The sequence below is a fragment of the Eleutherodactylus coqui genome, chromosome 5 (genome assembly GCF_035609145.1).
Source record: "Eleutherodactylus coqui strain aEleCoq1 chromosome 5, aEleCoq1.hap1, whole genome shotgun sequence".
Lineage (NCBI taxonomy): Eukaryota > Metazoa > Chordata > Amphibia > Anura > Eleutherodactylidae > Eleutherodactylus > Eleutherodactylus coqui.
The window spans coordinates 14,757,604-14,782,589 of NC_089841.1; the positions used below are offsets into that span (position 1 = coordinate 14,757,604).

General features: G+C 42.3%; 1 protein-coding gene across 1 annotated transcript in view; it reads right to left on the reverse strand.

The window, feature by feature from the left end:
• Positions 1-1,965: 1,965 nt before the first annotated feature.
• The window catches only part of LOC136629067 (zinc finger protein 585A-like), a 243,278-nt gene continuing 220,257 nt past the window's right edge, over positions 1,966-24,986 (reverse strand). Inside the window, exon 8 of the mRNA XM_066605189.1 lies at positions 1,966-3,502. Within this exon, the coding sequence (XP_066461286.1) occupies positions 2,058-3,502 (1,445 nt within the window). The 3' untranslated portion in view covers positions 1,966-2,057. The remainder of the gene's footprint in view (positions 3,503-24,986) is intronic.

A 24,986-nucleotide genomic window follows, 5' to 3' on the forward strand; every position in this document is an offset into this window, starting at 1 on the left:
TTTTGCGTGCTGTTGCCACTCTTTGGTTTCTGCTTAGATTGTATAAATGTTGCTATCTGTCTGTTGGGTTGGAGCAGATCCAGTTATATCTGATGGCCTGGCTGTAGACAATGGACTTTTTGATGTGCTTAGGATGGGAACTGCCCCATCTGATGTATGTGGGCTGATCAATTGGTTTCCAGCATAGGGATGTCTGTATTGAAATTCTTAAAAGTTTTATGGTGAGTCCCTCATGCAATTTTTTTAGCTCTTGTTCAATACTGTCCAGATGGATTATGATGTCATCAATGTAACAGAAGTAGGGCAGTGGTTTGCTGGAGCAGGAGGCCAGAAAGTCACTCTCCAGTTTTGGAATGAAAAGCCTGGCATACTGCGGTGCCACTTTATTGTCCATGGCACTTCCAGTGAGTTGCAGGAATATCTCTTTGCCAAAGGAGAAATAATTGTGTGTGACGATGAATCTTGGGAGTTATAACATCGACTCAGGGGCAACCTCGTTCGCCTCAAGGTGTGCTTGGCAGGCGGTGAGTCCATCTTTGTTTGGGATGTTAGTATATAAGGATTCCACATCCATGGTGGCCAGGATGGTGCCATCGGGGAAGGGACCTACGGTTGACAGTTGTTTAGATGGTCCATGGTGTCCTGCAAGTAGCTGGTTGTATTCCTCACCAGTGGTTTGAGGACACCTTTTACCCTCAAACCACTGGTAGGGAATACTGACCTCACTAAAGGTCTTTCAATTAGCACATACATCCTTTTAAGGCAGTGGCTTGGCTGATAACTGCCAGCCAGCCAGCCAGCCAGCTTAAACAGCCAATAGCAGAGAAACTTCAGATCCTGCCAGTGTAACCCATTACATGCCACAATCAATAACAACTGCAGCATGTAAGCAGATGACAGTGGGAGGGGGCCCTTTCTGTCAGCCATCAGCTCCCCACAACACAATCACAAAATATCAATGGGTTCCCATGGCAGACAGAAAGCTGACAAAGGCCTCCCTTTTCTGCTATACAACTCAACCTATGAGACCCCACCTCCAGTGGGGTCTAATAGGCTGCTGCCATGGGCTTGGTAGAAAGTACATTAAATTACTTGTGTAGTGCAATTGTGGTAATTAAACTATTGCATCTTCGAGTCCCCTTGAGGGACTAAAAAATAGCATCAAAAAAGTGTAATTTAAACAGAAAAAAGTTTTTAAAAATTGCCTTTTTTCCCACCAAACCCTTTTAAAATAATTAAAATACCAAATAACATTCTTATAAAGCAACACAAAATAGGTATTACAGCATCCACTACGACCCAGACAGTTGAAATATTTTGTTAGTTATTTAATCGCACAGGATGAACACCGTAAAATAATTGTAAAAACTGACACCAGAACTGCGATTTCTCTTTTCATTTCTCTCCCAAAAAACTTAATAAAAGCTATCCAAAAGTCACATGTACCTCAAACTGATACCAATAAAAACTACACTCTTCCCACATAAAACAAGACCTCATATAACTGCATTACCCCAAAATAAAAATGTTATCGACCTTAGAAAGCGGCCATTCAGATCCAATTGTTTTTCTTTATGTAATCATGCAGCTCCAGGAAGAAAATGAATGTGTTACTATTACTGAATCGTGTATGACATAAACACAAAAGCCAAAACAATGGTGGAATTTCTAAGAGGTTTTTTCACCTCCTCCCAAAAATTTTTCTAATAAAAGTTACACAAAATAGGACATGTGCCCCCGGTTTCATTGAAAAGTACAACTTGTCCCAAAAGAGCAAGCCCTCATGTGGTTTTCCATGAATAATGGTTCTTGCAATGCCACAATAACAATCACTTAGTCCTTAAACTACAAAATAGGCTCGTCATTAAGAGGTTAATATGAAAGATGCAATGATTAATAGGGCAGGTTATCTGAAGTACATTTGCTTTTGAATAACAGATAATCATTGGTAATTACCTACAATAATCATAATTTACTGGTTTTATTGTATAAGACGTCACTTAGTAGCTGCTATACTTTTTTTACAATTTGTAAATAACATGAGTTAAAGAAAATGGCTAATTCTGTGTGTGACCTCTCTTGTGTCTTACAAGACTTCTTTGCTGAATAAAACATTTTCCACATTCTGAACATGAAAATGGCTTCTCTCCTGTGTGGATTTTCTGATGTCTAAGAAGATGTGATTTCCTTGGAAAACATTTCCCACATTCTGAACATGAAAATTGTTTCTCCCCTGTGTGAATTCTCTGATGTGTAACAAGAAGTGATTTCCTTGAAAAGCATTTCCCACATTCTGGACATGAAAATGGCTTCTCTCCTGTGTGAATTCTTTTATGTGTAACAAGATATGATTTCATTGTAAAACATTTCCCACATTCTGAACATGAAAATCGCTTCTCTCCTGTGTGACTTCTCTTATGTGTAACAAGATTTATTTTCTGACTAAAACATTTCCCACATTCTGAACATGAAAATGGCTTCTCCCCTGTGTGAATTTTCTGATGTGTAACAAGAATTGATTTAATTGTAAAACGTTTCCCACATTCTGAACATGAAAATAGCTTCTCTCCTGTGTGAATTTTCTGATGTGTAACAAGAAGTGATTTCCTTGGAAAACATTTCCCACATTCTGAACATGAAAATGGCTTCTCTCCTGTGTGAATTCTTTGATGTATAACAAGATGTGATTTGTCTATAAAACATTTCCCACATTCTGAACATGAAAATGGCTTCTCTCCTCTGTGAAGTCTCTTATGTGTAACAAGAAGTGATTTACTTGGAAAACATTTCCCACATTCTGAACATAAAAATGGCTCCTCTCCTGCGTGCGTTCTCTTATGTGAAAGAAGATTTGATTTCATTGTAAAACATTTCCCACATTCTGAACATGAAAATCCCTTCTCTCCTGTGTGCCTTCTCTGATGTGTAACAAGATTTATTTTCTGACTAAAACATTTCCCACATTCTGAACATAAAAATGGCTTCTCCCCTGTGTGAATTCTCTGATGTATAACAAGAATTTGTTTGCTTGGAAAACATTTCCCACATTCTGAACATGAAAATGGCTTGTCTCCTGTGTGAAATCTCTGATGTATAACAAAATAGGATTTGTTATTAAAAGACTTTCCACATTCTGAACATAAAAATGGCTTCTCTCCTGCGTGAATTCTCTCATGTGTAACAAGATCTGATTTCTTTGTGAAATATTTCCCACAATCTGAACATGATAATGGCTTCTCTGCTGTATGAGTTCTCTTATGTGTAACAAGATCTGATTTCATTGTAAAACATTTCCGACATTCTGAACATGAAAATCTCTTCTCTCCTGTGTGAATTCTCTGATGTGTAACAAGATTTGGTTTCTGATTAAAACTTTTCCCACATTCTAAACATGAAAATGGCTTCTCCCCTGTGTGAATTCTCTTATGTGAAACAAGACTTGCTTTCCTTGTAAAATATTTTCCACATTCTAGACATGAATATGGCTTCTCCCCTGTGTGAGCTCTTTGATGTTTTCCCATGCTGTTATTTTCCTTATCAGTCTGTGATAAATCAGAAGATGGGACCTGTATAAGAGGATCAGATGATGAATTTTTGCTATGAAGGGCTGAGGGCACATCTGGGATAATAGCAGGTTCTTCATCTGTATATTGTGTGATACTACAATCTTCTGCTTTACAATCTGCAGATATCAGTTGTCCCTCTGAGATACTGATACCATCATCTGCAAAAAAAAAAAATAATTTTACTATTTCACAAATTATATTGATAATATTAGACAGCACAGTAGCTTTATGGTTACCACTATGGACAATATCTGCATGGAGTTTGCATGTTTTTCCTGCGTTTGAATTGGTTTCCTCCCATACTTTTTGTACTTTTGTCTTTCTGTATTCCCTAGGTCTTTGTAAGCGCTGCGGAATATGTTGGCGCTATACAAATAAAGATTATTATACTTCAAAAAACATGCTATCAGAACCCAAAATGTCAAGTGATGTAAAGTGCTGCAGAATATTGATGCGCTATATAAAGAGGATTAGATTTGTTGAAAACATTTCAATACTACAAGTCAGGTGGCAACCAGGCCATTCTTTTGCAGTTCTTTCCTGCAACCTTATGTTGTTTAGATCCATACTAGAATACTAACAATAGAAAACAAAAAAGTACCAAATCTAGCACATACCAATTAAACAGACTACAATGTGGTCCATCCGGCTTCAGGCATGCCCGCTGATATGTCCTGGACAAGACAGTGCAGTAGGCTACAGTATTTTGGCTACTATTTTACTGGATCTATAACAGAGTCTTCAAACAAAGCTCTCAGCTCAGATACCACATTAGCAAATGTCATCTTCTGTTAAAAAGCAAGACACGTTCATCATGTTTTTCCTTCTATTCCTGATGTTGATATGCAAAAAACATCACCAAAAACTGCAAATCTGAATATAATAATATGGGGGCCCGGGGAGATCGTTTAAAGCATGATTTTCTTCAAGTCCCTTTTGAGCAAAATTCTTGACACTCACAGCAGTAACCATCAAATCTCCAAATTCTGGGTCTAGGTCTCCACCCTCAGCATTCTGTTATCTGGGTCCATGGCTCCATGTTCTATTGTGTTAGCACATAGTAATATCATAGGAGACTAATAGCAGCTATTGGTTTTGAACTGAAAATTGGGCACTTTTACCTGATTAGTACTGACAGCAGATGATGAGGAAAGACTCCCACATATATTCCCCATCCATATTATAAATGCCCGTCCTGTGTTATCTCCTATAACAGATCACATTGTCAGCCATATTTAGTTTGTACTCCGGCTGAATGGGGGAATATACAGCGGAAAATCTGACAGATCCCAGAGCTTATAAATCTACATAACTACCTGCAGCCGGTGACCGAGGAGAATCTGTGACTCTTCTCTGCTATATTTAGTGGTTACTACTCACCTGGGTGGTTACCTGTAGGAATCTCCTCTTTACACCGCTGATCACCCCTTACATTTGTCTCTGTAGTATTAATATTGGTCAGATCTTCATCCGGATACAAAAGCTGTGGGACAAATATTGTAAAAGTCAGCAGACGGTTGGAGAAGTCGTGTGGAATGTTTTATGACATAATGACTGGACAGGAGTAATTATCTGAGCCACATAGCTGCAGGTCTAGAAGCTGGACATAGATATTAGATGGCGGCTCAATGACCCTTCAGGATCCTCATACACATGTATATCCGGCATGGCTAGACACGCTGCATGTTGTCTCAGTGGAGGAGATCAGCATCTACCAGACACATCCGCTGCTTGTCTCGGGGAAATAAAGGAGCAGATAGATATAAATCCAACCTGTTGGCTCCTTATTCCCACCAGCAGTCTCCACCGCCAGAACACTGGGAGAAGATCCAGACAAGATGAAAGGTCTCTGGTCAGCGGTAATCCTGCCATCTCCACCGGCCTCATCACACAAGGAGAAGACATCTAATAAGACTGAAGACAAGAGCTCCACAGCCTTCTACAGATCAGAGGGACATCTCCATCTACCTGATGGTCCTGTGGAAGAAGAGGACGGGGACATCGCTCTGGGGTTCTTCTCTTACTGGATGGAACTGCAGGAAACACAGACGGACACTGAAGTCATTCTTTATATACAGATAATACAGTCCCCGTGGATTTAGTCCTGTCTATTACCTGGTGATGGGAGCGGCTGGCGGGTCTCCATCATGGCGTCCTTGTACAGATCCTTGTGTCCTTCTAAATACTCCCACTCCTCCATGGAGAAATAGACAGCGACATCCTGACACCTTATAGGAACCTGACAACACAATATACAGTCATCACCCAGAAGCCTCCAGTGCTGTTACTGTATAATGTCCCAGCATTCCCTGCAGCGTCACCTCTCTAGTCAGCAGCTCAATCATCTTGTTGGCGAGTTCTAGAATCTTCTGTACATTGATGTCCTCATGTACCAGGGGGTGAGGTGGGGACCCCGGCATTGGGCTCAGGGGTCTTCCCCATCCATCGCACACAGGGGCTCGACAGCCATCACTAGAGGTCTTCTTCACTACTGTGTAATCCTGTATATGGGGATTTACTAAAAAATTACTACAGTTGTTTCCAGAGTCCATCACCTCTACAGTGACATCATCTGTCATTACCATATACAAGAATGAAATAATGTAACATCATCAGAATCTTTCCCCTCTCTAGTGACATCATCTGGTATTACCATAGATAAGAATGATGTATCATAGAATCATACAATGGTAGAGTTGGAAAGGACCTCTAGGGTCCTCAGGTCCAACCCCCTGCTCAATGCATGGTCACTAAATCATCCCAGACATATGTCTGTCCAGCCTCTGTTTGAAAACTTCCATTGAAGGAGAACTCACCACCTCTCGAGGTAACCTGTTCCACTCATTGATCACTCTTACTCAAAAAGCTTTTACTAATATCTAATCTGTGTCTCCTCCCTTTCGGTTTCATCCCATTGCTTCTAGTTTTTCCTTGTGCAAATAATAGGGCTGACCCCTCTGCAGTGTGACAGCCCTTCAGATATTTGTAGACTGCTATTAAATCTCCTCTCAGCCTTCTTTTTGCAAGATAAATATGTTCACAAATTCTTTAACTGTTCCACATAGGACATGATTCGCAAACTGCCCACCATCCTAGTAGCTTTTCTTTAAACTAACGCCGGTTTGTCTATGTCTTTTTTTAATTGGAGTGTGCAGAATTGGACAGAGTATTCCAGAGGAGGTCTGACAAAGGAAGAGTAGAGGGGGATAATTACCTCACATGATCGAGACTCTATGCTTCTCTTAATAAATCCTAGGATTCTGCTTGCCTTTTTTGCTGTTACATCACATTGTTGACTCATGTTCAGTCTATGATCTATTAACCCCTTAGTGATGGTCCCATGGTGTTTTACGTCCTGCCATTGCAGGACATGTATGGAGGGAGATAGTGCCACTATCTCCCTCCACACAGTGCGGGTGTCGGCTGTTAATTACAGCTGACATCCACAGGCAATAGCCGCAATCGGCTGTACGGCTGATCACCGAGTTTAACCCTTTAAATGCTACTGTCAATTCTGACAGCGGCATTTAAATCCCCCGGACGATTTACGGGGGACCCGTACGGGCCCCCCCCCCCCCCCCGGTGAGATCAGGGAGAGCCGTGCAGGTGTTATGGCAGCCGGGGGCCTTCTAAAAGGCCCCAGGGCTGCCTTAGAAGACTGCCTATCAAGCCATCCCCGTGGGGTGGCTTGATAGACTGCCTGTCAAAAAGCAGTATGACGTAATGCTATAGCATTACGTTATACTGCAGGAGGGATCAAAGAATTGCTGGTTGTGGTCCTCTAGGAGGACTAAAAGAAAGTGTAAAAATAATGCATCATTTTCCCCGCACGCTGAACGTGGTACGAAAAAAAAACAGAATGACAGAAATGCACTACACTATATCCAGGACAAAATGTAATAAAAAGCGATCAAAACGTCAATTGTATACAAAAATGGTACAAACGGAAACAACAAGACGTACCACACAAAATGAGCCCCATGTCGGCGGAAAAATAAAAAAAGTTATTCTGCGCAGAAAATGGACGCAAAAAATAATTTTAAAGAATGAAATATCTTAAAAAATACAAGTAGTACAGCAAAAAAAAAAAAAAACTATACAAGTTTGGTATCGTATAAATCGTACTGATTTCAGGTCATTTTTGTTGCAGTTTGTGCGCCGTAGAAACAGGACGCAACGAAAGATGGTGGAATGTCATTTTTTTTCCATTTCTCCCCACTTGGAATTTTTTAAAAAGTTTTTAGTACATTATATGGTACAATAAATAGTACCATTGAAAAATACAACTCGTCACGCAAAAAACAGCAAGCCCTCATACAGCGATGTTGATGGATAAATAAAGTACCTGCGATTTTTTAAAAGGGAGGAGGAAAGAACGAAAATGGAAAAAAGCAAAAGAGCTCCGTCACTAAGGGGTTAATATACCCAAATTCACTGAAGCAGAAAAAAGTTTATCATCAGCATATACCCCTTCACAGTAGACAGCATTAACCCCTTGAGTGGCACGCCCGGAAATTTTCCGGGACGAGCTCCACTGCTGATAGTGATATAGCCCGGAAGATTTCCGGGCTATGTATCACTATGGGAGCTGCAGAGCACAATGCCACAAGCTGTGGCAGTGTGCTCTGCCTGCACAGACCCATACAGAGCAGTGCAAGGGCTTTGAAAAACAAGCAGAAGATATTGCCGATCTGCCGGCAATCTCCTGCTTTGTTTACAGGTTGCCATAGAGACCATCGGCTTGTCAGAAGCAAACTAATGGTATCTGTGGCAGGGAGAGCTGGTGCTTGGCTGCCAGAGGACAGCTAGGTACCAGCTCTTACAGCAGAGATCAGAGAAAACCTCCAATCTCTGCTGTGTTAACCCTTTACATGCTGCAGTCTACGTAACTGCAGCTTGTAAAGGGCTGTCACTGTAGCATGTAAAGGGCTGTCACCATCGGACCCCCGGAATGTGATCAGGGGGTCCTGATGGGTCCCTGTGGAAGTCCCCAAAAGGGACAAAAAAAAAAAAAAGTAAAAAAATTATAAAAACAATTGTCTCCATTTACTTGGTAAAAAATCAAATACAATCACACATGTGGTATCCATGCGTCATAATGACCCAGAGAAGGAAGTTAATGCATTATTTAACCCCTTAATGACATGGCCCCTTTTTTTCCTTTTTCCCCATTTCTTTTTTTCGTCCCCCCTGTTTAAAAAATCACAACTTGTCCCGCAAAAAACAAACCCTTATACGGCCATGTCAATGGAAAAATGAAAAAGTTATGGCTCTTGAGACGCAACTACAAAATTAGTTGAAATTCAATGATTAGACCATTTTAAAAAACCTGCCCTGGAGGGCACGACAGGATGGTAGGAAACCCGCCACTCAAGGGGTTAAGACTAAATTTTATAGATGCCATTAAAATAGGGGTTCAAGTGGACATAAAAGTGACACGAAAATCCCAAATTCATATAGTCAACTCAAAAAAGATGTTTCATGGGGAGAACGTTCGCACCTGGAGAAGCACATAAAACAAGAAGAAAGCCAAATAGGTAGACCCACCCACACCAAGAGATTATAAGAGCCCAGGGGTAAAGAACAGTGAGCCTTATTTTTTTAGTGGCCCGACAACAGCAAACCCTGATTTGTCTTCTATGCTGAGGTATAGATAAGAACCCTTTTACCACAAATACCCCTGTTAACAATAACATCCAGGGATAAGAGAAGAGGGGCGGTAAAGAGGAAGTCTAATCTATATAGATAGAAAGACAGTAGTCTCATTAATATTCAAACCATCTCCAGAATAATATTTAGGATATATAGCCACAGTTCCCACATGTATGCTTGTTCATAGATTCAATGATTCAATTAAATTCCTACTTTCATTGGTTCAATGCATTTCCCTGAAGGACGCAGTTTATCAGTAACCCCATAGATCTCTTAGATTGGAAAAAACTCAATGGTTAATCCCTAACGACTGAAGTTATAAAAGCAAATAGATCCATAATAGAACTAAAAAATCCTAAAACCCACCTCCCTAGCACTTAACAACCAATAGGCTGTCTATGCTAGCTGCAAAAGAGGGGGTTTTAATAACCCGACCTATAAGGTTATAAGAAATGAAAGAGTCCTGTGTGGTGCAGAGTGCTAAGCTCTCGCTGACGACCTGAAGGTCGCAAGTTCAATCCCCAAATAGTAGGTGGTACGTGGCTCAAGGCCTTTCATTTTGCCAAGGTAAGTAAAAGGAGTAGCCAGCTTGGTGGGGGTAACAAATAAATAAATCACCTGAAAGCACTGTGGAATAAGTCGGCACTATACAAATTAAAAGATTTATATTTTAAAATAACAAAAGTAGCATAACCAGCAGCCCTGATGGTGGACTGCTGGCAAGTGTTTAATTGCATCAATGAACTATAGCTTTAATACTGCCTATAAGGTGAAGGGCTATTGATATAACCAAGTCTTTTTCACATGTGCTAAATTACTTACCTCAATTCCTTCCATTCTGTATGTGCTTTTTTTTACATTTTAGTTACCTAGATGTAGGACTTTGCAATTTTCCTTATGAATTACCATTCTGTTAGTCGCCGCCCACTGTGCAAGCTTTTCTAGATCTTTTTGAATGCTCTCTCTCTTCCCTAGTGTTAGCTATCCCTCCTAGCTTTGTGTTGTCAGTAAGGCCTCCTTCCCACGAACAGATTTCCGCTGCGTAATTCGCAGCGAAAATCCGCTGCGTTGCCCGCTGCTATTAGGTTCTATTGAACCCAATAGCTCAGGGCACACGGTGCGGAATTCCACCGCGGAATTCCGCACCGTGAAATCTCCCGTTTTCACCCGCGGCACGCCCTATTTGCCGCGGGTGTACGTGCTGACGGCTTCCATGGCAGTCAATGGAAGCCGTCCGTTCACGCTATCTCCCGCTGTAACACAGCGGAAGATAGCGTGAAAACGCTTTCCCGCCTACCGCCGCCGTGTCATATGACGCGGCCGGCGCATCACATGACACGGCCGGCCGCGTCATGTGACGCGGTGGGCGTGTCATGTGATGCGGCGGTGGGCGGGGAAACATCATGCGGGACCCAGAACGGCGGATCCGCTGGTAAGTATGGGGTGTCTGGGGGGCGCCGTGATGGGCTTCGCCGCGGAATATTCCGCGGCAGAGCCCGTCACGCTCGTATGCAGCCGGCCTAAATTTGATCAATTTGCCATCAATTCCTTTCTACAGATCATTTATAAAAGTGTTGACCAACACTGGGCCTAGGACAGAGCCTTGTGGTACCCCACTTGATACATTCTTTCACTTGGATGTGCAGCCATTTGTGACCACTCTTTGAGTACGATCACTCAGCCAGTTATGAATCCACCTAACAGTTGTCTTGTCAATCCCATATTTGGTCATTTTTTCAATAAGGATGGTATGAGATACTTTGTCCAATGCTTTACTAAAGTCAAGATATACTATATCCACCACATTTTCCTGATCAACCCAGTCGGTGATACTGTCCTAGAAGGAAATTAGATTTGTCTGGCATGGCTTGTTTGTTACAAGTACATGCTGTTTAATAATGTGTTCAAAGAGCTTTCCCAGTATAGAAATCAGACTCACAGGCCTGTAGTTTCTTCCCTTTTTTGAAAATAGAAACAACATTCGACCTTTTTTAAACTTCTGGGACTTCTCCTGTTCTCCAGGAATTTTGAAAGATTATGGCGAGTGGTTCAGCAATTACCTCTGCTGCTTCCTTTACTATCCTAGAATGTAATTCATCTGGACCTTGAGACTTAAATTCATTTAAGTCTCATCATAATTTTAAAAGAATAAAAACAGCTGAATGTCTCTGGTTCTTGATGATGACCAGCCGTGTCACTCCCCTCCACTACCACATGGATACCACACCTACTTTACCTAAGCATATTTCTAGAATAATCTGCAACTTGCCATGTTCTTACATACACATGAAAAGGTTATTTATAACATTAGTTATACTATAACATAAAGCCCTATTGGTGTTATAGGCTAGTTCACAGCAGACTCCCTCTATAAGGAAAAGATAAAATCATAGTGCCTCAATATAGATGTAGCAAAAATGCAGCTATATATATATATATATATATATATATATATTGTTGTGCTAGATTTTAATATATCTACATAGAGGTGAAAACCCTCACTGACTGGCTGACTGACTGACTTGCCACTAATTCTCTAACTTCCATGTGTCACACAAACATTAAATTTGGCAGGAGCATTACTCAGGTCCTAAATAGGAAAAGTAAAGGGGTCACAACTTGATATTGCAATGCTAAGTGCAGAAGTATTGACCCCCCCCCCCCCCATGTAAAGTACCTAATCTAATTCTCTAACTTCCCAGTGTCTTACAAACATGAAATTTGGCACGACCATTCTTTCTGTTCTAAATACGAAAAGTAAAGGGGTTGCAACTTGATTATTCAATGCATTTCTATTTATGTGTCTCATGTTCTAAATATAAATATTCAGTCAAGAAAGAAAATGTGCGAAGAAGCTGGCAACCTATCCTTTTTCCTGAAGTATATTATTTGCTGCTTGGACTTGCAGCTAGCCAAGGCTTCACACATGCTTTCAGCAGACTGAAGAAGGATTGCCCTGTTGAATTCAGGTGAGATGCTTGCTTTTGTATTTGGAAGAAACTGTTCCCTCACCATCTCCATGTTTATAGATAACCTGCATTCTTTTATTCCCTCAATAGTGCGGGGAAGGTAAGTTAATGTAATGGGATATCATTAGAATTTCCCCCTCTCCAGTGACATAATCTGTTACAATCATAAATAGGAATGATGTAATGTGACATCATCTGTTATTACCATAGATTAGAATGATGTAATGTGACCTCATCAGAATCTCTCACCTCTCCAGTAAGCTGGAACAGTACCTCTAGGGTGAGCTTTAATACACTCTCCGCAGTCTTATTTCTGTCCTTCTCCATCTTTGAACAGCAGAGGATCCTATATTGCTTAGACCTAAATGGAAAGATGATAAAAATATAATAATCAAAAGCACAAATCCCATGTAAAACACTGAAATGACTAGAGAGAATGAAAGAGAAGCATTTGAGGATATATTAACCCCTTAGGACATGGCCTTTTTCGCAGTTTGACTGTCCTCCCAACTTTCATCACTGGCGAAGCTGTCTGGGGTTTTTTTTGTATTTTTCAGTGGTGCTATTTAATCTATTAAACAACTTTTAAGGATGTTTAAGTGCAGTGAAATAGGGGAACCTCCCCCACAAATCTTGACGTCTGTGTGTGGAGATTTGTTTCTGCAGTGTACACTAGGGTGGTTGGAAGACATAGTGGGGGGAAAAATGGCATATCTCTGTTGGGAACCTCTAGAAAGTTGCCAATTGGAGTAGAATTGAGATTTCAAAGTTTCAGTGTAATCAAATGACATTAAGACCTGCCTCATCCACCCGAAAGTACTAAAAACCCACCATTTAAAAAAAACAAAAAAAATAGTGTGTGTGAAGGAGTGGTGTGTGTGTGTATATACTATATGTATACTAATTCTATTTTTATATGCATACTAATTCTATACAATGCCATAATGCAAAAAACTTAATATGGACCTTATTGAAGCTTGGTTAGATATTACGCTAAAATGTTAGCAAGGCCGAGAGAGATGTGTCCAGGAACAGAGAGAGGCTGAAGGAGAACTGGATGAAGAGTGGAGGAGAACACATTCATCTTTCTCTAAATAAATGTTCACACAGAAATTTGAGACGGTTTTGCACTCAGTCCAGTTTAATGATGTGTCTTATCTCTCCTTCAACCTGCACATGGAAGAAGATACAGCACCACTTATTGGATGGCAGCATTATTACAAGTCAAGTTCTTAATTTTTAAAATTTTTAAAAGAGAAAAAAAAAATTATTCGGAGGAGATCCCTCTTGACCTCCTTCAGATCTTTCAAATTTTTCACTCATGCAAGAATCCCTAGCTGAGGTTCATTCCATTTTTAAGGGGTATCAAACATGACCATAAATTTGTACTCCAAAATTCTTCTGTGATGCTCCAGCTTGAAATTGCCCTTCAGTATAATAACTCTCATCTGCTCTATGCTGTGTCCCTGACCACAAACATGTCTTGCCACAGTTAGTACAGTCTTTCCCTCTTTAATTGAATGGCGATGAGATCTCATCCTGGCTCTCAGTTTTTGTCCTGTTTCCCCACTGTAAAGCCCCCCACAGGACATTTACTGCACAGAATGAGGTACACAACATTGGACGTGAAACATGTAATGTTTCCGGGATAGTCCTGCTGTGTGTTAGAGATCCATATCCTGTCCGCAGTCAGTACATGTGAGCCATCAAAAGCCCATTTGTGGCCTCCACAAAACTTCTGGACTTGCTACCGGAGAACCCCAGGGTTGGAGTATTCCAAATGCTTCACAAACTACACAAAGCTGGCAACCCAGCGAGGCCAATTATCTCCGGTGTGGGAACCCTCATTGAAAAAATTTCAGAATGAGTAGAAGGTGTCCTCAAACCACAGGTGAGGAATACAACCAATACAACCAGCTACTTTCAGGACTCCACAGACCTACTGAACAAACTGTCAACCGTAGATCCCTTCCCCGATGGCACCATCCTGGCCACCATGGTTGTGAAGTACTTATATACTAACAGCCCACACAAAGATGGACTGACTGCCTGCCAAGCACACCTTGAGGCCAATAGGGTAAACTCTCAATCAGTGTTACAACTCACTAGATTCATCCTTACACATAATTTTTTCTCTTTTGACAGAGATATTCCTGAACCTTACCGGGACTGTATGCTAACATTTTCATGGCAAAACTGGAGAGTGACCTTTTGGCTTCCTGCCCCACCATTGGCTTACTTCCGCTACATTGATGACATCATAATCATCTGTACCAACACCATAAACCTACCATTAAGCTACTTATATACAGAAATCAACTTTTTGGACACCACCATAAAAATTTCAAACAACTCAATACAGACACCCCTATACCGGAACCGGTTGATAAACCCACATACCCATCCTAAACACATCAAGACATCCATCATCATACAATAGAGGCAGAAACCAAAGAGTGGTAACAGCACACAAAATGCACAGAGCTATACAACCCTATAATAAATACTCTAACCCCATTAAATAATGCATACATTTATACATTTAAAACCACCTGGCATTAGCATTAGGCCATTAGAGTATTTATTATAGGTATGTCTACTTCTGAGGTATATGTATTTCGCATGCTGTTGCCACTCTGGTTTCTGCTTCTATTGTATGTTGCAACCATGGTTAAACCCTTTCCCATCCACTGTCTGACGTCTTCAGACATTCTGATTGAAGGCTGTACAGCTCCGATTTTGGAAGACATTCAGCAGGGTATTCTTACTGTATATTATTGGCCGCTCTGTTGTCAGGGGCCTCTCCAGCATGTCCCATACGACAGTACTGGCTCTAGCCAGCAGATGGCGCCATTGTATAATGGCAGAAAGAGAAAGCCCCCTAGGAAACCCTGAATTCAAAATTGGATTGCAAAGGGTTAAGGTGCACCTATAGATTTCTATTGGGAAGTGCTGATCTATTTTATCCTTTTTTAGGAAGATTTATACAATATCAAAAAGACATTTTTAAATCAGGGCTCAATTGATGACCAAATCACCAGAGCCACCAGGATACCCAGAAATCAACTACTCCAATACAAGGAGAAAGAAAAAATGGATGTGTACCTCTAGTAGTGACCTACAATTCACAGCCAGAGGTACTAAGGAAGACTGTAAACAAACTCCATCATACCCTACACAAGAATGACCGTCTGAAAACCATATTGCCGGACCCTTCCCTCTCTGGGTTATAGGCAACCTCCTAATTTAAGAAACTGTATAACCAGGAGTGCATTGCCCTCTGACACACAAAAAGGAACTTGTCCCTGTAAGTTAAGGAGCTGCAAGACCTGCTCACATATACTGACTGCGAACAGGATACGGATCCCCAACACACAGCAGGACTATAAGATAATGGGAACACACATGTTCCACGGCCGATTTTGTGTACCTGATCCTGTGCAGTAAATGTCCTGTCGGGGGCTTTATATTGGGGAAACAGGACAAAAACTGAGAGCCAGGATGACATCTCATCGCCACTCAATTGAAGAGGGAAAGACTGTACCAACTGTGGCAAAACATTTTTTTGGTCAGGGACACAGCATAGAGCAGATGAGAGTTATTATACTGAAGGGATATTTCAAATCGTAGCATCACAGAAGAATTTGGGAGTACAAATTTATGGTCATGTTTGATACCCTCAAGAATAGAATGAGCCTCAGCCCGGGATTCTTGCATGAGTGGAGAATATGAAAGGTCTGAAGGAGGTCAAGAGGGATGTCCTCTTCCGAAATCATAATTTTTTTTTCTCTTTAAAACTTTGCAAAAATCCAGAACTTGACTTGTAAGAATATTGCAATCCAATAAGTGGTGCTGCATTTCCTTCCATGTGCAGGTTGAAGGAGAGATAAGACACATCATAAAACTGTCCTAAGCTCAGGGGACTGATTTACGATTTATGTCTTGGCTCCGTTTGTTGTTTTAAGTTTTGAGTGCAAACAGTCTCACATTTCTGTGAACATTTATTTAGAAGAAGAGGAATGTGTTCTCCTTCCCTCTTTATCTGTATGTTATAAGTATGTGCCATCCAAACTAGTTTCATTCATTAACCTAACAAAGGGGGCTAGATATCTCCAAAAGCTTGCTGTAACATCTTATAGTTTGTTAAGGTCCATTTACACACACAGATATTTTATAAAAGATTGAAAGATCAGCAATCGTTTTGCATAAAAGAACTAATAGGCACTAATTGCTATTAGTACTTATCAGCTTCATTTGCATGCAAATGAGCTTCTGGGAGCGGCTACAGAGCTCAGCAGGTCTGAGCTCTGTAATTAGCTGTATTGTTCAGCCTTGAGTGCCCTATGCAAAATTCAGCATCATGGACAGCAGTCACAGCATGCAGTCCTGCTTATGAACTGTTCTGCTGGCCAGCATATATCCCTATTCCACACCACCTCTACTCTTGGCAACATAAACTACCAATCACCGTGAAGCAGCCAACCCAAATAACTAATCACCGTGAATGAGTTAATCCAAATAACCAATCAGGTTGCGAATGGTGTGGAATTTAGTTATACGCTTCCGGCGAGGGTGAGAACTTAACATTGTTCCAGCTGTTTTATCAGCTGTTTTTTAGATCTCAGCTGGCAGAATACAGCGTGTATCCTGCTTATCAGCTGTTCTGCTGAACAATGGTTTTCAAACAGAACTAAAAACCATAGTTCGGCAGAAAACTGAAAGATGGGCACTTTTAGGGACAAAGATTATTGCTCAAAACAGGTCTTTTGAGCAAATTTTGAGCAATAATCTTTGCATCTAAATGGAGCTTAATCCATTAAAAGGTATCATATCTACAAGATTACTTGGCTTCTCTCACTGAGAACAAATCACACTTTGCTCTACTGGCTAACACGGTACCAAACTTTTTTTTCGTAGTACCAGCTTTGACACTGTCAAGCCATTGTGTCCTTTGGTGGCCAGGTCTGCTTTTGCCCCTCATCTGTTCAAGCATTGTAGCTTTTCTAGCGACTCTACTCACATTTTATTAGGCCAGCTTATCAGACTTGCCTTCTCTTTGCTGTTTCTGGTAGACGAGGGCATCATCCTGCTTTCTACATAACATGAACTGTTGCACACTTCTCGCCAGCGTGTGAAGGGTTACCTTCCCTAGTGTTCCCAGTTCAGCTGTAGGGTATGGGCAATTACCTCCCTATATAGCTGAGCTGGGAATCATCCCTCATTGCCTCAGTGTTGTTATTTGTCTCAGACACACAGCATAGGTCCTCTCTCCCATGACTTTGTGTTAGGTTGTGCTGCAGGGATCTGTAGTACTATGGTTTCTAAGAGCACATTTCCACAGGTGTGGCATGATTGTGCTGGCTGGGTGTGGCTTGCTCGGGTCAGCCAATCCCCAGGGTCTGTGCTCATATATAAATACCAGCCACTTTCAGTGTGTGTAGGATGTCCAGGTTGAGCAGTTATGTTGTCTTTGCTGTGCAGCTTGCTGTGTGACTGGTGTACTGTTACCTTTGTGTTGTAGCTTGCTGTGTGAACTGTGTCCGGTGCTGCTGGATCATGTGTCTCGTTAGAGTTGGGTGCAGGGAAATTTGGAGAGTGTGTTTGGCCATTTTTCAGTTCTATGTTATGTATGTCCATGAATCCAGTCCGCAGTATGCAGTTCTCTGTTCAGTTGGTGTTACTGTCAGCGCATCCAGTCTGAAATCTGTTTTTGGTCCCGGAGTTTATTTAATCCACGTCCTGGGCACGTTCATGTGGCCTGGTGCTTATTTTAACCACACGAATGTAACACTTTCTCTGCGCTTATTCCGGATTCGTATTTATATTCATTTGTTTGCTGTCTCGCGGTCTTTGTTCGGATCTTTTCTCTATTTTTATTGCCTGTGTGCAATTGTTTATTGCCTTCCTGTTTCTGCACCGTTTCCCTTCTCTGTGGCTTGTATTTCCCTGCCGTGTCCATTAAAGGATAGTCAGGCCCGAGAGGAAGATCGTGGGGCTGTCCTTGTTAGCGGGCCTATCGTGCTTTTAGGCATTACAGCCACTTTCCTGACTAGCAAGGGGTGAGATTCCTCCTCTGACCAACAAGGGTCAGCTGCGAAGTATAACCCGTAGGTTGGCATGGTGGATTCATACTCATAGTCCATAACAGTACACTGAGGGCATACAGCCTGCTGATCCCTCCCGCAGGAGACTCTCAAAGTTGTTGGAGGAAATGGCACAGCATGTCATCTATCGCAGTGGTACCGCAGCCTTCCACAACTGTTGCAACTGCGGCACCATACCCTCAGGCAGCCTTTGCATCTGGTTCCGGCCCTCATCCGTCCGCCCCGCCATGCTACAAGAGGAACCCAAACAATTCTCTCGGTTCCTCAGCCAGCTAGAAAAACATTGTGTAGAGTAGGTTTACTATGTGTATTATTTTGCATATCCACACCACTAGTGCTGGAAATGGAATGCATAATAGTATCCACAGAGGCAGATGAAGCAGATGCAGCATATAAATCAGGGCCTTGCTTACCCTTCCCAATTACAGAGTAAGATAACACATTAAAAGTCCCATCAGAGGAGGCAAGTACAACTGTTAATGAGATGAATATGACTCCATGTTCTATCTATATGTAGCAATTTTGTGAACAGGTAGCCATCTTCTATGCCTCTTTTCATTATATTCATTTGTCCTCTTTTAGAGGATTTATAGATATTAAAGTAACTCAAAAAGCCTTGAATGAATAACTGAGGGCAGGCCTACATGAGATAGCTCTGGCTGGCAGGTTAAGCCGACGTGCTTCTCCATGTTTTCACAGGTTTCAAAATATTCTCTCTAAACAACTTATTGTTTAGAATTACTGTACTTTTGTATTTTGAGAAGTTAATCATGTATGATTCTCTTGCGTCTGCAGGTATTTGCCTGGCATCTAAATTCCTTATCTTGCATATTCTTATTGTGTTTATGTTTCTTCGACCAATGGTAATCAATTAAATTATAATAGATTTGAATTAATGCAACACTGGCCAACAAAAAAATATTTTGAAATGTTTCTTAACTTCATTAGTCAAATCTTACTAATTTTGGGGTGAGAAAAACGAATATGACAAAAAATTTTTTATTAGCTCTAGTTTCTGTGATATACAATAGGCGGAAGTGTGTTATTTTAACGGATTAAGAGAAAATGATACATTTTAATTACATATGCTAACAACATTAAAAGTGCATTTTAATTTTTTTTAATGATAGTTACATTCTAAGAGTTTTAAATTGATGGAAGAATTCCTGGCAGGTGGTTCGGTGTGAAGAAAATCATGTGGTGACTTCATGAGATTTCTTTTGGCTTGTCTTTTGTAAGCGAGTTCTGGAGCATCCCTACACACAGACCAGCAGTAATCCACAAGCATTGCTTTATTCCAACGGCCCTGATATTTTTGTTTCATTACAGAAATATCCTGGTGGAATCTTTCTCCGTATTCATCACCGACAGCTCCACAACTAGGAGGGAAAAAGTCTAGGTGGGAGTGGAGAAAATGGATTTTAAGGGACATGTTACATCCGAGTTGATGGTATTTTTCCAAAACTCTTGTCACCGACTGATAGTTAGCATCTCTTTTGTTGACTAAGAATCCATGAATAACTCCCTTTAAGGCTTGCCAAGCTTCCTTTTCTTTTCCCTCCAAAACTTGGTCAAACGCAGGATCCTTTACAAGTTGTCGAATTTGTGGCCCAACAAAAATATCTTCCTTAACCTTTGCATCACTCAATCTTGGAAATTTGTCTCTTAAGTACTTAAATGCCCATCCTTCCTGGTTCATGCCTTTGACAACATTTTTCATTAAACCCAGCTTTATACGAAGGGGTGGAAGAAGTACATCTTTTGGGTCTATGAGAAGCTCGGCAACAACATTTTTCTCAATAGAGTCAAGATTTCTTGCAGGCCTGTCCGCTCGAATGTAATGTGATTTCCTATGCCTACTCTTCCACATACATAAAAAGCAACAGTATTTAGTGGACCCCAGTTGCATTCCTAAGAGTACAGCGATTACTTTTAGATCACCACAGAATTTCCACTTGTGCTCAGCATATTTAATTGAGTCGAGGAGGGCTGTCAGGTTTACATAAGTGTCCTTTATTTGAACTGCATGACCAACAGGAATAAAAGGAAGATGGTTGCCAATGCGAAGTAATACAGCTTTCAAACGAAGCTTGGAGGAGTCTATGAATAGCCTCCATTCAGTTGGATCATGGTTCAAATTCAAACATTTCATCGAGCCATTACCGTCGCAGCAAACAACCAGATTGTTTTTCTTCTCAAAAAAAGGAAGCAGATCCCTCTGATGTTCTCTGTAATGTGAGACCCTGACATCACGTTGGAGAAGATTCCATTACTGTAGTCTTGACTCTAGAAGTTCTGCCTTCTCCTTTAAAAAGTCAAGGTCTTGAATGATATCACTCAATTCCGCTTGACTCAGTCTGTGTGGTGTATCACCTTTTACTTCAAAGTCAGGGTCATGGGATGTGGAAGGCTTGTTGGGTTCTTCTTTTCCCACACTTTCTTTATTTTCTACTTCAAGCTCATAATGTTGGGGTGGAGTAGGAACTGGTAACTATCTGAATGTGGAATAGGTCGAATAGCAGATGGAAGATTCGGGTAGTGAACGGTTCCTGTTTTCTTCATTGACAATCCTGCCTTTATAGACGGAGTTAAGCAGAAATAGCGGTCATCTGTATGGTTTGCAGGCTCCTGCCAAACCATAGGCACAGCATAAGCAATAGGTCATTTTTTATTTTTCAGCCATTTTTGTAGTTTAACTGAATAAGAGTTGCAACACATATGTGGAGCCCATGACTTATCCCGGTCCCCTACCTTCATACCAAAATAATGATGATAGGCAGGAGGAATGATCCTAGCTAGGCTTCCTTCTCCTCTGCCCTTTATAATAAGAGATGCATTATGTAAACTTTCAGTCACTGAACCTCAGCTACTGTCTTCAACCCTGGCATCTGTTCAAGCCAGCCTTCCAGCTCTGATTCAAAAATGCAGCCACAGAATTCTCAAGCTGCAAAGATCACAGATTTCCCAGAGGGTCCTGTATTGTAAGTACTGGAGATTGTTAGGTCATGTCAGGTTGGCAAATTACGGTTAGTTGCATGAAAGGGTTTGTTGTTGTCAGTCAGTCAGATTCAGTCTCTCTAGCTTGCCTTTCCTTATCTCAGATGCCTCCTCAAAGTTTGCTTATCTGTGCGTAATGTAAAACTGTTCAAGTTGTATATGCAATTTCTGGTGGTAAATATTAATGCAGACAGCCAAGTGCCTGAAAGTAAATGGTGTGCCTGTCGTTTACTTACATAGGTGTTAGTTTTATTTCAGTACTAAGCATTTTTACACCAGGTACTGGCATCACAATCACCTAATTCCATTAGTCGTCCAGATCTTGTTGTATACCTTCAATGGTGCACAAGATTACAAAGAGCGTCCTGCAGTCAACTCCACCGTGACACGGCTTCTCAGCCACATCTTAGAAACCGCTCAGAAAGTTCAGGCTTCATCCTGATTGTCACACATTGCAGCTGGAAAATGCAAAGAAATTCGCAGTAGCGTTCGCAGATACCCGAGTGCCATCATGAAGTGTACATGCACCGCCGGCTTCTCATCTCGTCATCGCAACTTGGTTAAACGACAGACCGGACTCACAACAAACTAGACTCTGCTATCACTGTCCTCCGCTTCTCCCCTCTCTTGCTGCCCCACAACAGGAACCAAAAGGCCCGGGGACAGCAGGGCAGCCAGCAGAGTCACAAACACCGGCCAGGAGGAAACCAAGCCAGCACAACAGGTGGGAGCTCTCCTAGTGTCTCACATCCCGCTGGAGGCTGCCATCCTACATGTCACAGCCCATCAATCAGTATGCTGTCTACTTCCAGGAAGCATCTAGGACTCATAGGCGCACTTACTTTTCAAGGTGTGTAATTCCTATAATTTACTGAATGTTCACTTTTTAAATTTTACAACCTAAAACCAAATGTTCGGCCTTTTCTGATCTGGTGGTGATATAAACATACTGTGCATATAAAAGGTCTACACCCCCCTGTTACAATGCCAGGTTTTTTCCATTCCCCTTCCATGTGACCCATTATCTGTACAATCCTACTGGGAGAACAGAACCACAACTTTTAGGGTGCAGTCATGAGGGTGTGTTTAAAATAAAAAAAGCAAAAACATGCTGCAGCAAATGCATGAACGGGCAAAGCTTCACATGTGCAGCGCATGAAATTTTGTCCATTCACTGAAGCAGCTTCACTTGGAGAAGCACAACTGCTCCACAAAGAGAAAGAAGCCCCGCAGGGCATCTGGATTTTCTCAGAGTAGGAAGAGATGGAACGGGGCTATGGGGATTCCCTGCATTGCTTCACTCACTGTACCTGCTCTGGGGAAATCCCCCATAGCAGCACTGTGTCTTTCTGATATGGTGTCTCTCTTTTATGAGGAAATCCCCCAGGATTTCCCTATAGCGCAGAGAGGGGGTGGGGCTAGCATGACCTGTCATCCCAGTCTGGCCCATAGCCACACCCCTTCATGGTTTGCTATGGGGATTCTCACAGAGAATCCCCATAGCAAAACAGAGGGGCATGGCTAGGGGGAAGGTCTTGTTAGCCCTGCTCTCTCCTTCCATGCTCAGGGGAAGTCATGTAACCGCCCCCCCCCCTTTCTCTCTCCCTGCTATAGAGAATTCCCTTGGGGATAGAGGTTGGGAGAGTCGCCCACTGCCCCCACTGCTGGGGAATTGCCCAGCAGGGAGGCAATAGGAATACCCCGCTGCCTACATCAGGAAATTTGAATGGTGCTGCCCAGTAGTCCCTTCATCCCCACAGGGACTTAGAGAAGTTAACAGTTGGATATTTAAAAGGTACAGACAGATATTTGTGCAGCCTCTGTTTGAACACGTCCATTGAAGGAGAACTCACTGAAGTTCTCTGACCTTTTAGAAGCGTTGATTTGCCAGGAACGTCAAACACGCTCGTCTGCCTGCGCCCCTGGGGTGGAAAACTAAAACGGACAGAATTAAAAATAATGTGTTTGCACAAGTGTTCACACCCTCTTATATTTGGGGATGGGGTTGTGTTCAGAATTAGTCAGTCACATGTGACATCCTGTTAGATAGCAGTCAGCACTCCGCTGCCTTTATATACAGGGATTCTGGGTTCCCCCATATAAAGGTCGGCTCTTCTAGGAGGATTTTCCTGACATTTTCTTAGTTGGTCTGTAAAGATCTTACAGAACATCAAAGGGGTCTGATTGTTGGAAGGAGTCAGTCAGGAGAAGGGGCCAAAACATCTCCAAGACATAACATAGAGCAAAGGGGAGACCGTCAGCAAGAAGGGGATTAATGGCCCAAAAGTGACATCACCAAAAACTGGACGTCCCTGAGAAACCGCTGAAAAGCCTAAAAGAGAATTGTTCTGGGAGGCCAACAGCAACACTAGAGGAGCTGCTGGAGTTTCTAGTGAGTCCTGGTTGTGTAGTCATGTGACATCTCCCGTGTTCTTCATATGTCGGGGCTGTGGGGGAGGGGACAAGACTTTACTAACAGAGAGCATACCAGCCGGCCATGTTCTGCTAGAACCTCCATCAAGTCTGTGGAGAACGTGTTCTGTCTGAGGAGACCGAGGGGGACCTTGGCGGCCAGAATCCCAGAAGGTCGGCCTGGTACAAAGCCAACACTGCTGTCAGCAGAAGACCACAAAACCACAGTGAAGATGGTGGGGGCAGAATTATGGGGGGGGGCAGTATATCTGGAAGTGGGGCATTAGTGACAGGAAGGAAATTACTAACAGCCCCAAATATCCATCCATTCCAGCCAAAAACCTGAAGAGGGCAATGCACACCAGAGCCTAGACCTGAACCCCATAGCAGAACTACGGGTTACCTGTAGAGGGCGCTACACACCAGAGCCCAAAACCTGTACCCCATAGCAGATCTGCGGGATCCTGAAGAGGACGCTACACACCACAGCCCGGCCCTAAACCCCATAGCAGATCTACGGGGGACCTGAAGAGGGCGCTACACACCAGAGCCCAGACCTGAACCCCATAGCAGATCTGCGGGGGACCTGAAGAGGGCGCTACACACCAGAGCCCGGACCTGAACCCCATAGCAGATCTGTGGGGGACCTGAAGAGGGCGCTACACACCAGAGCCCGGACCTGAACCCCATAACAGATCTGTGGATGACCTGAAGAGGGCGCTACACACCAGAGCCCAGACCTAAACCCCACAGCAGATCTGCTACACACCAGAGAATCAAAGTGCAGATTAACATAAGTTAAAGGGTTTATATATTAATACATCATTCCAGTACTCACCTCCCTGCAGTCCTGATGGGGGTTATATATTAATACATTATTCCAGTACTCACCTCCCTGCAGTCCTGATGGGGGTTATATATTAATACATTATTCCAGTACTCACCTCCCTGCAGTCCTGATGGGGGTTATACTCCTCTCATTACACGCACACATCCAACTGCAATTGAGACATGAGGGGACACATAGATCTGCAGAAACAGACCACAGCCATGTGCTCCAAGGACCTGCGATGACATCACAGTCATGTGATCACGAGTATGGGAGGAGTCAGGGATCACATGACCAGGGGGCTCAGTGGATGCAGAACTCTGCTGTGCTGGTTGTGATCCGTGCGTGATGAGCTGATGTGAACAGGATGTAGTAGAGCTGTGTGTGATGTGTGGGGGTCAGGATGGATGGAGTAGAGCTGTGTGTGTGATGTGTGGGGGTCAGGATGGATGGAGTA